This window comes from Garra rufa, chromosome 3, assembly GCF_049309525.1.
Source record: "Garra rufa chromosome 3, GarRuf1.0, whole genome shotgun sequence".
NCBI lineage: Eukaryota > Metazoa > Chordata > Actinopteri > Cypriniformes > Cyprinidae > Garra > Garra rufa.
In genome coordinates this window covers 47936036-47948480 of record NC_133363.1, presented here as the reverse complement: position 1 = coordinate 47948480, position 12445 = coordinate 47936036, and the positions used below count along the sequence as shown (strand labels likewise).

The 12445-nt window shown below is 35.8% G+C and overlaps 1 protein-coding gene across 1 annotated transcript; it reads right to left on the bottom strand.

Annotated features, from left to right (window-relative positions):
• Positions 1 to 9639: 9639 nt before the first annotated feature.
• nicol1 (NELL2 interacting cell ontogeny regulator 1) lies at positions 9640 to 12279 on the bottom strand. Its single transcript, XM_073837521.1, has 4 exons — positions 12159 to 12279; positions 11754 to 11894; positions 11496 to 11584; positions 9640 to 10429 (listed from the first exon to the last, which is right to left on the bottom strand). Exons 2-4 carry the CDS (start codon positions 11875 to 11877, stop codon positions 10358 to 10360), a joined length of 285 nt encoding a protein of 94 aa, XP_073693622.1. The 5' UTR covers positions 11878 to 11894; positions 12159 to 12279; the 3' UTR covers positions 9640 to 10357.
• Positions 12280 to 12445: the final 166 nt, after the last annotated feature.

The following is a 12445-nucleotide window of genomic DNA, read 5'->3' as shown; positions in this document are numbered from 1 at the left end:
ACTGTCCACACCAGATGCGACGTGCTAGAATCACTGAAATATCACAGACATTCAGAAGTCAGAAGTGCACATAATTATTAAACCCTTATAACATCTTTAAAAACTACATACTGAGTTACTGTTACCATCTTTGTCATGGAAATCACTTGTTGGTTCACATTAAGTTGTTTGCACTTGTTGGTAAGTGGTTTTAACGTACATCTTTGCTTTAATTTATTTTCAAGATCTGAGGTAAACTATCTGTTGTTGCTTTCAGTATGGCTATAAATGTCATGCAGCATGATATTCACACTCACATTAGACACTTTTAACACTGAATAAAGCACATAATCAGTACCTGAGATTATAATTGTCATAGTATGTATGTTGTTGTTCCAGTCGCAGAAATAGAAACCGTTTATAAAATAGGTTAGTTAGGACAAAAACTCTGATTAACAACATCTGATAAAAAAAACTTTATTACGTGTTGTGGAGTCATGTGTAGATGGACACGGTGTAAAGGGCGTTGTTAGGCACGATGCAGAGTCTCTAAAACCCCCTTAGCTGTTATAAATTCATTGTAAACCACGGCTTCATGGGGCTTATTGCTTTTATAAAACAGTTATTCCATATATGTAGTAAGGTTTCTCAAAATAAAACACAAAAAAAAAATCTTCTGCCAAACAATGTAGTTTCTCAGAAATGGTTGTTGTTGCAACAAAGTGGTTGCTGAGCAACACAAAGACATAAACATAGGTGTATGTTTGTAAAGTAATTTACAACAGCCTTGAATATGGCTCAACCAGTCAGAATCAAGGACCGGAACTATCTGCTTTATTAAAAGTGGTTTAATTGTTAGTTCCTTTTGAATCACGAGTGTATGAAGACACTTGTCTCTCCTTCCATTGTCCTTATTGTCTTACTTAACATTCGACCTCAGCAGTCCAGAAGGAAGTGGTGACCCTGAATGTCAGACGGCACAAAATCTGCCTTTTGTGGGCTGTATTTTGTAGTAACCCTTGACCTTTCAGGTTCTCAGAAATCGTGATCACTAATCACTAGCGTGTGTGTGTGGCAAGGTTGTAGAGAGTGTGTGTGTGTGTGTGTGTGTGTGTGTGTGTGTGTGTGTGTGTGTGTGTGTTAGTAAATTAGTATAATAAATTTGTTCCTCTCTCACTAATATAGTAGCTGCTCAGGGTGCAACTTTAAACACTTGAAATATAAGATCCTGAGAGACTCACTAAACCGTATTCTCAGATAATAAGCGCTCATAAACTCATCTGAGACTCATTAGAGGACTGAGCTGAGGTCAGTTCTTTTTAAGCTCAGTCTATGTATTGTAAAGGAAATTCACTGTTGCACTTGCATTTTTTTTTAAATGTTTTTTATGTTTAAATGTGTGACCCTGGACCACAAAACCAGTCTTAAAGGTTGTATCAGCGATTTCTAGCCTGAAACATAAAGTGTCAAATTCAGCTGACCTTTCATCACGATCCGCTCGCTGCCTTTCGCTCCGCTTCCCTCACATCCCTGCACCAGTAGGAAAGTCCACAACACCAAACCCCTGATGCTGATTGGTTGGAACACTGTTTGTTTATCTGTGGAAAGGTTGGTAGTGCCGATTGTTTTTTTTGGCATATCTCGGACCCTAGGCTGACCAGAGAGACGCGGCTTTTTCACAGACAATTTATGGGGCAGGCAGCGAGCGGATCGTGAAGAAAGGTCAGCTGAAATTGACACTTTGTTTTAGGCTAGAAATCGCTGATACAACCTTTAAGTAGCACGGGTATATTTGTAGCAATAGCCAAAAATACATTGTATGGGTCAAAATTATCGATTTTTCTTTTATGCCAAAACTCATAATGATTTTAAGTAAAGATCATGTTCCATGAAGATATTTTGTAAATTTTCTTACAGTAAATATATCAAAACATAATTTTTGGTTAGTAATATGCTTTGTTTCATTTGGACAACTTTAAAGGTGATTTTTCTCAATATTTAGATGTTTTTGCTCCCTCTGATTCCAGATTTTCAAATAGTTGTATCCTGGCCGAATATTGTCCTATCCTAACAAACCATACATCAACGTAAAGTTTATTTATGTATAAATCTCAGTTTCAGAAAATTTACCCGTAGGCCTGGTTTTGTGGTCCAGGGTCACATATGTTTCACTGTTTTATTAACCAATTTATTTGTTGAACATTCTTTGTAAAATTGCAGTGTGTGAATTTTTGTAATTACGTGTGAGTTTAGATAACACAAATATTCGAGATCTATTCTCTTGAATGAGTGAATGATCTATTGCTGCTTTGTTCCCAGTGATTGTTATAATGACTGATGGCGAGGGCCCCCCATGAATGGATGTGTGTGCGTGCGTTTGTGCACGTGCGTCAGTTTGGGATTCAGGATTGGCAGGGTTTGTGTTGGTGGGTCAGTGGGGCTGTGGGTAACACTACTGGTTGTTGAATTAGCATTGCTCAACTTGACTTGTTTCTGCAAAAATGAGTCAAGGGTTAATGGTAGCTCCAGGGCTTGGTGTGCCATTCTGCCTTTTAAGTAAGAAATTAGGAGTGTGTGGGATATTAGCAAATGAGTGAATAAGATATTTCGGTAACACTTTAGAATAGGTAACACTTATTCACTATTAACTATGACTTATTAGCATGCATATTACTAGAATATTAGCCATTTATTAGTACTAATTAAGCACATATTAATGCCTTATTCTACATGACCTTATTCTACATTCCTAATCCTACCCAATACCTAAACCTAACAACTACCTTACTAACTATTAATAAGCAGCAAATTAGGAATTTATTAAGGGAAAAGTCGTAGTTAATAGTGAATAAGTGTTACCTATTCTAAAGTGTTACCGATATTTCACATAAAAGATGTTTACATATAGTCCACAAGAAAAAATAATAGGTGAATTAATAAAAATTACATGTTTCTAAAGTTTACACGCTTGATTCTTAATACTGTGTTGTTATCTGAATGATCCACAGCTGTGTTTTTTTGTTTAGTGATAGTTGTTCATGAGTCCCTTGTTTGTCCTGAACAGTTAAACTGCCCACTGTTCTTCAGAAAAATCCTTCAGATCACAGATTTTTTTTTTTTTTTTTTTTTTTTTTTTTTTTTTTGGTTTTTCAGCATTTTTGTGTACCTGAACCCTTTCCAACAATGACTGTATGATTTTGAGATTCAACCTTTCACACTGAAGACAACTAAAAGACCCATATGCAACTATTACAGAAGGTTCAAACCCTCACTGATCAAACATTTTTGAATTTGAAGATCAGGGTAAGTTTAATTAAAGTATCTTTTGTAGATTCTGAAGGGCAGTACTAAATAAAAAAATATATATATTTAGGTAAAATAAGAAAAATGTAATCTTTATTCTGTTAAAAAGTTTACACCCCTGGCTCTTAATGCATTGTTTTTTCTTCTGAAGCATCAGTGAGTGTTTGAACCTTCTGTAATAGTTGCATATGAGTCCCTCAGTTGTCCTCAGTGTGAAAAGATGGATCTCAAAATCATACAGTCGTTGTTGGAAAGGGTTCAAATACACAAAAATGCTGTAAAACCAAAGAAATTTGTGGGACCTGAAGGATTTTTCTGAAGAACAGCAGGCTGTTTGTTCAGGACAAACAAGGGACTCATGAACAACTATCACTAAATAAAAAACACAGCTGTGGATCATTCGGGTAACAACACAGTATTAAGCATCAAGTGTATGTAAACTTTTGAACAGGCTCATTTTTATAAATTCAACTGTTATTTTATCATTCAACTGTTATTTTCTCATTAAAAATCTTTGAAATATCTTATTCAGGCCACTACTACATAAAAAATGAAGATGTGTTTTGTATGATCCTTCTTATTTTGGTAAAATAATTAACATTTTGCATCTGCAAAGTGTGTGTGTAAACTTTTGACCTCAACTGGATATCACTGTCTCACTTTTTTAGTCTTTTATTGCTCATAAAGCATGCATTTATTTAATACAAAATACAGTAAAGTTAATATTATGAAATACTATTACAATTAAAAAAAGTAATATATTTTAAAATGTAACTTATTGATGGCATATCTAAATTTTCAGCAGCCATTACTCTAGTCTTCAGTCCACATGATTTGATGCTCAAGACACATTTTGTACTATCATATCAGTTGAAAACAGCTGTATTGTTGTTTTGTGTGTGTGGAAACTGTGATGCAGGCTTTTTTGATTAATTTACAGTTTAAAAGAGCAGCATTTATTTAAAATAGAAATCTTTTGTAACATTATAAATGTCTTTACTGTCACTTTTGATCAATTAATGTGGCCTTTCTGAATTAATTTAAAAGTCCCACATTTTTGAATGGTACTTCATCTTTCTGCATTACATAACATGTAGTTTGTCATTTGTCAAGGTGTGTTTGATGTGATATGTAGGTTAACCTATAAAGACAATATGCGTGTATCCTGTTTTGAAAGTCACTTCTCATAGAACGCTGACTAATATAGAGAGAGAAAAAACTTTTTAGAAATGAGTCTGTTACGCTGTTTATTTTTAAAGGAACAGCACTGACAAAATTACTCTGTTCTGCCATTATCGGTGAATTGATTTTTTCATTCATTAATTTAATTTTAAAAAACAGCATTTTGGTTATGTCCTTTCAGGTATAAAATTATTTAATTTAAAAACAATTTTAAACAATAAATCCATTTAATATACTTATTTACGGTACCTTAGTTAACCAATTTAACTGTGGAAAATAACTAACATATCAGGTCTGTTTAATGTGCAAACTGTTTTGCATTGTACATTTATTTGTTTTGTCTAATTACTACGTCTGAGCTGACTTTCTCTTCTTGATCCATAAAAGTGCTTATTTATTTTTGTGATTATTTATTTTTCAAATTAAATTTATTTAAAATGATAAAAACATATATAAATCATATATTACTATTAATTACATGACTTGATAATTATATACATTGGTATATGCTAATATGTGATTAGTGTACAATGATAAGAAATACTTCAAGGACTAATACAGACGAGACTAATAATCCTCACAGAGCTTTACTAGTAACTCATAAAAACACAGCAAGAGGAAGTGGAGAGAACTGGCAGGAAACCAGAATGTGTTAATGGGTTAAATGTGATGCCGTCTCCTCTGATCTGTCATTTGAACACACACAACCGTAAATGGTGTTCACTCAGACCCACAAGGGTCAGATGAGGTCCTTCCCCCTCAGCTCAACCAGTGTGACCTTTTTGTGTTGCTTGCTGTTAGCAAATGAAAATATTAAGTGTTTTTACATCCAGCAATGCTAATAATCTGAACCGTTGAATAATCCAATCCAAAGATTTAGGGGTCAAGGGAAAGTACAAGTACAGTCAGTAATCATTTAGCATATACTTTGATGACACAAGCACAATCAGTTACAGGAACCAACAAAAAGCAGCAGTGCAATAAAATGTGCATTTTCAAAATAGACACAAGTTAGACAGAGCTTTATTGCCAAGTATGTTTTGCATACAAGGAATTTGTTTTAGTGTCACAAGCTTCCAGTAAACAGAGACATCAACAACAAATCTCAGAGGAGAGGACATAGTCGTAAGCCAAAAGTGACACCTGTGCTGGCCAGGAGGATAGTGAGAGAGGTAAAAAAGAATCCAAGGATCACCACCAAGGCCATCCTGATGAATCTGGGCTCTGCTGGTGGCAACATCTCAAGGCAGACAGTCCACAGACACTGCACACCGCTGGGTTCCACGGACGCAGACCAAGGAGGACACCACTTCTCCAGAAAAGGCACAAAAAAGCCCGCTTGGCCTTTGCAATTGCTCATCTGGACAAAGAAGAAAACTTCTGGTCTTCTGTTTTATGGTCAGATGAAACAAAAATTGAATTGTTTGGCCACAATGATGTAGCCTTCATTTGGCGTAAAAAAGGAGAAGCCTTTAACCCTAAGAACACCATCCCCACTGTCAAACATGGTGGTGGGAACCTAATGTTTTGGGGGGGTTTTAGCCGGTGGACCAGGGAACCTAATCACAGTAAACGGCACCATGAAAAAGGAACAATACATCAAAATTGTCAACAACAACATCAGGCAGTCTGCAGAGAAACTTGGCCTTGGGCACCAGTGGACATTTCAGCACGACAACAACCCAAAACACACAGCAAAAGTGGTGAAAAAATGGTTAGCAGACAAAAACATTAACGTTTTGCAGTGGCTCAGCCAGAGTCCTGACTTAGATCCAACTGAGAATCTGTGGAGGGAGCTAAAGATCAGGGTGATGGCAAGGAGACCCTCCAAAATGAAAGAGTTGGAGCTCATTGCTAAAGATGAATGGGCAAAAATACCAGTGGAGACATGCAAAAAGCTGGTCAGCAATTATAGGAAGCGTTTGATTGTTCAAACTGATTGAATTTGACATTTTATTCTGCTTTATAAATCTCAGTCATGATTATGAAATAATGAATGTATTAAAATATGTAATGAAATAATACGGCTGTTCTGCTGACAGATTTCTGTTGGCAGAAAATCATACAGACTTTGGAAATCTCTTTATTATGGTGATCTAAACTAGTGTATGAATTCCATTTTAATCTGTCTCACTGTGTGTCTATGGTTTTGTTCCAGGATTTCTGATTCTAAAAATAATCCATCTGCATGTGGGTGTCCCAGGATACCCACCATCCGCACACTGTGTCCATTTTCCTCTGGGAGTCATGCCTAGTGCCAGGGGCATCAACCACCCAGACACTACAGTCAGCATTGGGACACAGGGTCAGAGAGAGGGAGAGAGAGAGAGCACTAAAGAGTGAGACTGAGAGGGAGGGCAGGAGGAGGAGAGATGGAAACAGGAACAAACCGGATTCTCCAAACTAGAGGAGACAGACAGACAGACAGACAGGTCTGGGAGGGAGCCTTGAGGTTTGTTCTCCTTGAAAAAACAGACAGCAACTCTGCTTGTATTTTTTCAAAATCAGCAGAGGTTGTAGAGGAGTCAGCAGATGCATAATGCAACAGGCATCACCTCGTAGCAGATCATCAATTAAGTACCACACACATACATTCACAATGTGTGTAATGGGGCAGTCTTTTTTTTCCTCACACTTAATGCACAATCCGTCGTTTCCTCTGCAGACCCCCTGCTCAAAAACTCTTTACACCACAATAGTTGTGTATTGTCATTTTCTCTTTCTTTCTTAGAATGGGGGAAAGTGAATATTTCATTATCAGAAATGGCCATGTTCTGACCTATTCATAGTTCGGCCTCCTAATGAGTAATTCATTTGACGCTTCTGCAAAAATATGTATGCATAATTAATGGATTATCAGCTTCAAGTATTCATGAGCCTCTCACTACACGGGTAAAACGCCCTCCAAGGCCTCTGTGGCTGGTTTGAGAACTCTTTATTTTGATTTTAGATGCATATTTCTAACTCAAGCTGTTTGTTTAGTACCAGCAGTATTATTATAACTGACCCAAGACCAGTTTCTGCCTATTTTGAACTCATCTATCAAAATAAAAGCTGAAACATGTTTATTTTGACCTGATTAATAGATAATCAATCTCCTCAGAATTTCGCTCGTTTCTCTAGCTTGCTTTCTAAACTAGTTGTCCAACATGGAATCTTTGATTAACTTGTTTTTCCTCTTTTCCAAGTTACTTTGAATAAAAGCATTTGCTAAATCCATTAGAGCTGTGACGATTTAAAAAAATCATCAACTGCAATTTGCCGTGTCGAGTAACCAGCAAAATACCGGAAGTGGTGCATTCCATGGATGAGAATCCATGAAACACATTTTAGACACTGATCTATAAGAGATTATACATTATATAGATAAATGATTTTAGATCGTTTTCCAAGGCTGCATGATATATTAAACTCATTTAAAAATCAAAAAGCATATTGAGAAAGCAAATGTATTTTTTTTTTCAATATGCTAACTGTTCGTCGCGATTTTAAAATATTTTTTTATTTTATATTTTTAAAATAAAAGCTCACTTTGAGATTACACGTTTTGGTGTCCACATATCAAGAAGTTGCAGTGGCTGTAGCATTTCTGTCATAAAGATATGGCCCAATATTAAGTAGATATTTGAATTAAATTATTTTAATTGTTTAGCCAATATTAAACAAGGATTAGATCGAGGAGTAAAGCGTAAAAACAATCGTCAGGCTGTTGGCGCCCTCTGCAGTCACGTTTTAATGCGAAATGTACATTAGTTCTATTGTTTATAATACATTTTGTGTTTTAAAAGTTTTGTTCAATAAAACCATATGATTAGCTATTATTGCCTTTATTGCTATTATTTGTGATGCTGGACCACAAAACTTAAGTCTTAAGTAGCACAGGTATATTTGTATCAATAGCCAAAAATACATTGTGTAGGACAAAATTATCGATTTTTCTTGTATACTTGTAAATCATTAGGATAAGTAAAGGTCATGTATAATTAAGATTTTTAGTAAATTAGTAATATGCATGGCCAAGAAGTTCATTTGGACAACTTTAAAGGAGATTTTCTCAATATTTAGATTTTTTTGCACCCTGATTCCAGATTTTCAAATAGTTGTATCTCACCAAATATTGTCCTATCCTAACAACTCAATGGAGATCTTATTTATTCAACTCTCAGATTATATAGAAATCTCAATTTCAAAAAAAAAAAAAAAAAAAAAAATTGACCATTATGATTGGTTTTGTGGTCCAGGGTCACATATAAGTAATTTTAAAGTCTATTGTTCACTTAGGTCTATATTTATTACCAAAAAAAAGTCCAATTGATTGGTTAATCATCAGAATAATCGACCAAATTACTCAATTACCAAAATAAGTGACATTATAATGACAGCCCTCAAATCCCTCATTGTAAACTGATTATTTTCATTTAGTGTTTGATCACACATTGAAATTTAAGTAAAACAGAATCAGAGTTAATTTATTGTTATTGAAAAAAAAATTTTCACTTTGACTAAAATAAGCAATGCTTTATTGCAGGTGTCTGTACTAGTGCTCTGCAGCTTATATTTGTTTTTGTGTATCAGTTTTTCTTGTGAGAAAGCAACTTTTTTCTGCACCTCAACCAATGTGTGAAAAAAACAAACAGTGCATACATTTTACCTAGTTTTCTTTTCTCCTCCCTTTATAAACAGTGTGCTATCATCAGGTGAAGTAGCCTACTTTTCTCTCTCGCTATTTTGCACCACTGTCAATAGTTTGGAAGGCTTTACGTTGCATTTTTACACTATAACCGCGGGGGCCGTGTCATTCTCTGAATTCCCATGTTTACCGTTATTGTGTGTGTGTGTGTGTGTGTGTGTGTGTGTGTGTATTTTTTCCTTAAAGTTGCTTGCTCTGCAGAGCTGTGTTTTCACACCCCGACGGGAAGTGCTGCATTGATGCGACAGTATTAATGAACCTTTATATCCTTGCGCCCCCTTCTGGTCATGTGATGCGTCACAAGCAAGTAAGCGTGTGGGACAAAAGCTCCAAACTGTTAGATGTTGAAGTTTCGTAACAGCTGGTTAAGGGGATTCAGATACTGCAGCTGCCGAGTTTTCAGTTTCAATTACACTTTTACGGTGGCTGAGATAAAGACAAAGGATGTAGTATAATCTATGAAATAAATAATTTACAACATGAAATACAACATCACATATGTTTTAATGCACGTTCGCTACACACAAAAAGACATTGCTACAGCTGTGAACTTACATCTTAGTACCAAAGTAATCTCTATAGGAAACCATCCATTTTGTTCCTCCTTCATAAATTCTCATATAAAATACTAATCTATCACTTTACATGCAGTTCCTTTTCTAGTCATATATCTATCTAATAATCTTACAGCAAACTCTCTAAGACAAGGTCTACATTTAAATTCTGATATTTAATAAATCTAAACTAAAATCTGCTTGACTATTAGGACAGTTAATCATATATTTCTAGAACACAAATATAAAAAGCAGTTAAACATTTGAAAAAACATAATGTACTGTGCAAAAAATTATGATAAATAATGTGTTCAGTGTTTAGAGTATATTTTGCAGTGCATTGTGCCTGGAGAGGAAACACTTACCCTTGTCTTTACACGCTTATGGAAAGTTGCATTAGCTCCTGCCCTAATATGAATGTGCCTCTCAACATTGAACTCAACATTTAAACTGGAATGTTGTGACTTCTTTAGTTGGGAATGTGTGTTTATGATGCTCTGTGCACATATTACAATGAATGATAAATGTAAAACATGACAAGAAACATGTTTGAGAGAGAGTAAAAGAGTGTGTATGACAGAGAGCAGGTAGTATCCTTTAGTTATATAAAGATTTCTATGTCTTGAGTGCAGTGTTTATGGCTGTTTTTTTAGCGCAGGCTGCTGGCAGGCATGCAGTCACACAGTGCCCTCCTCTCGGCCCTCAGCACCAAACTCTCTGTCTGAAAACACAAGATATAACAGGTGTCTGTCTATTACATTTATTAAAAGATTGCCCAGATCAACTAGAAATTAAAGCGTTAGTTCATCCAAAATGAAAATTCTGTCGTTAATTACTCGCCTTCATGCTGTTCTGAACCTGTAAGACCTTTGATCTTCTTTGGAATTTTTTTATGAAATCCGAAAACTTTCTGTGTGCAAAAAAACCCCCTAAGTTTACACCGAGGAAAGCACGCATGCATTATGATACTCTCCAAAATCGTGCTAAGGTGATAAAGAATTGTTTTGTTTTTTTGCACACAAAGTATTCTCGTAGCATTGTAAAATTACGATTGAGCCACTGAAGTCACGTGAACTATTTTAACAACATCCTTACTACGTTTCTGTGCCTTGACCACAGTAGGACCCTTGTCTATAGAGGGATTTCATCAAAAATATCTTGTCTTCTGAAGATGAACGAAGGTCTTACGGTTTGGAACATCATCAGGGTGAGCAATTAATGACAGAATTTTCATTTTTAGGCGAACTAACCCTTTTACCTTTTTCACAGCTTGATTGCGTATTTGCAAAACTTACAGGAATAGACATGAAAGCTGGGGTCTGTGACCACATATGGAGACCATTGTGTTAATAAAGGGGTCTGAAACTTCTGTTAGGCCCTCAAATGAATTCTTGTTATAAAATGGAAATGTAAACACTAAAGTAAGATAAAAAAAGACTAAGGCCCGGTTTCACAGACAGGGCTTGGACTAAGCCATGATTAAGCAATAGTTCAATTAGGACATTTTAGGTATTTTTTTATAAATGTGCTTAGAAAAAAACATTACTGGTGTACATCTTGAGACAAAACAAAGGCACTGATATATTTTAAGATCAGTCAGTGCAAGTTTATTTCAGTTGAAACAGCTCAGACTTACATTTTAGTCTAGGACTAGGCTTAAGCCTTGTCTATGAAAACGGGGGTTTATGTTTTATTGTCTGCCCCACATTAAAATATTCACAATAAGGGTTAAAAAAGGCCCAAAAAATGGCTTTATGTATCAGTTGTCTCCCGTTTTATGATCTTACCCGTGAGTCTAAGTTGAAAGCTGTTTTCTTCAGGTCTTGCAAGGCTCTCTGCATGAACTCGAAGGCATGACAATCAACACATGGCCGGCCTATTAAACAAACATTAACAAACTATGATTAAAACCATATTAGTATATAAAAATTGCTAAAATAACACTTTGCTTAGCAAGTGCCCAGAAAACACCAAAGTCTCCCCAAGGGCTACATAACGACACATGCTTGTTGAACACACGTCTATAAAAGCATGCAGATTCTTACTCTCTGCGGGAATGACCGTGCCTGATTCCTCGGCATGAAGTGGTTTGAAACAGAGGAGCTGGATGAGTACCAGCAGCATCGCTGTCGCTAGAGCTCCGCTTGGCCTCATACTGTCACGCAGCATCACCGTACACACAATACCTGCCAAATCACAACAGATAAAGAGCTGTAGAGGCGCATGCTCTAATATTAAATCATTTAACAGACGCTTTATATAAAAATATCAAATAAAAGACAGAAGCGCAAATAAGATACTGTCGAGCATATTCTGCTTTATTTTAGCTTTGTCTTTATACAGCAGAAATATGGTCATTTTTTAAATATGACCACCCAAAATACAAATCCCACTTCTGTACTACGCGTTATTTAAGCTAATTATAGCGGAACATAGCTCATTTACATTACCTGTAACGTTAGTCTCTGATAAAGACAGTAGTACCGTTTGTCAAACCACCGCCCTCCTATTCAGGACGCAGTTTCGCTTTTCAGTTGCGCTTTTTGAGGTCTATTGTCCTTTGCTAAGCACCGTAGGGTGAAAAATATTTTTTTATGCCCAGGCAACGTTTTGCTCTCTAATTGGCTGCCGCGGGTCACATGGCTTTCAACCTTACTAGTTTTAAATGTACTGATGTTTTTGAGCATTTATTTTTCTATTGCCTTTTCATTTTGGGTTGACTTTAAAATAGACATAA

Bases quoted from the DNA above. Each gene is read 5' to 3' on its own strand.
- nicol1 (XM_073837521.1), bottom strand. From the start codon at position 11,877: ATGCTGCGTGACAGTATGAGGCCAAGCGGAGCTCTAGCGACAGCGATG. The intron at 11,585-11,753 runs GTAAGAATCTGC...TTTGTTTAATAG, and splicing joins CACGGTCATTCCCGCAGAGA to GCCGGCCATGTGTTGATTGT. The intron at 10,430-11,495 runs GTAAGATCATAA...TTGTGTTTTCAG, and splicing joins CTTTCAACTTAGACTCACGG to ACAGAGAGTTTGGTGCTGAG.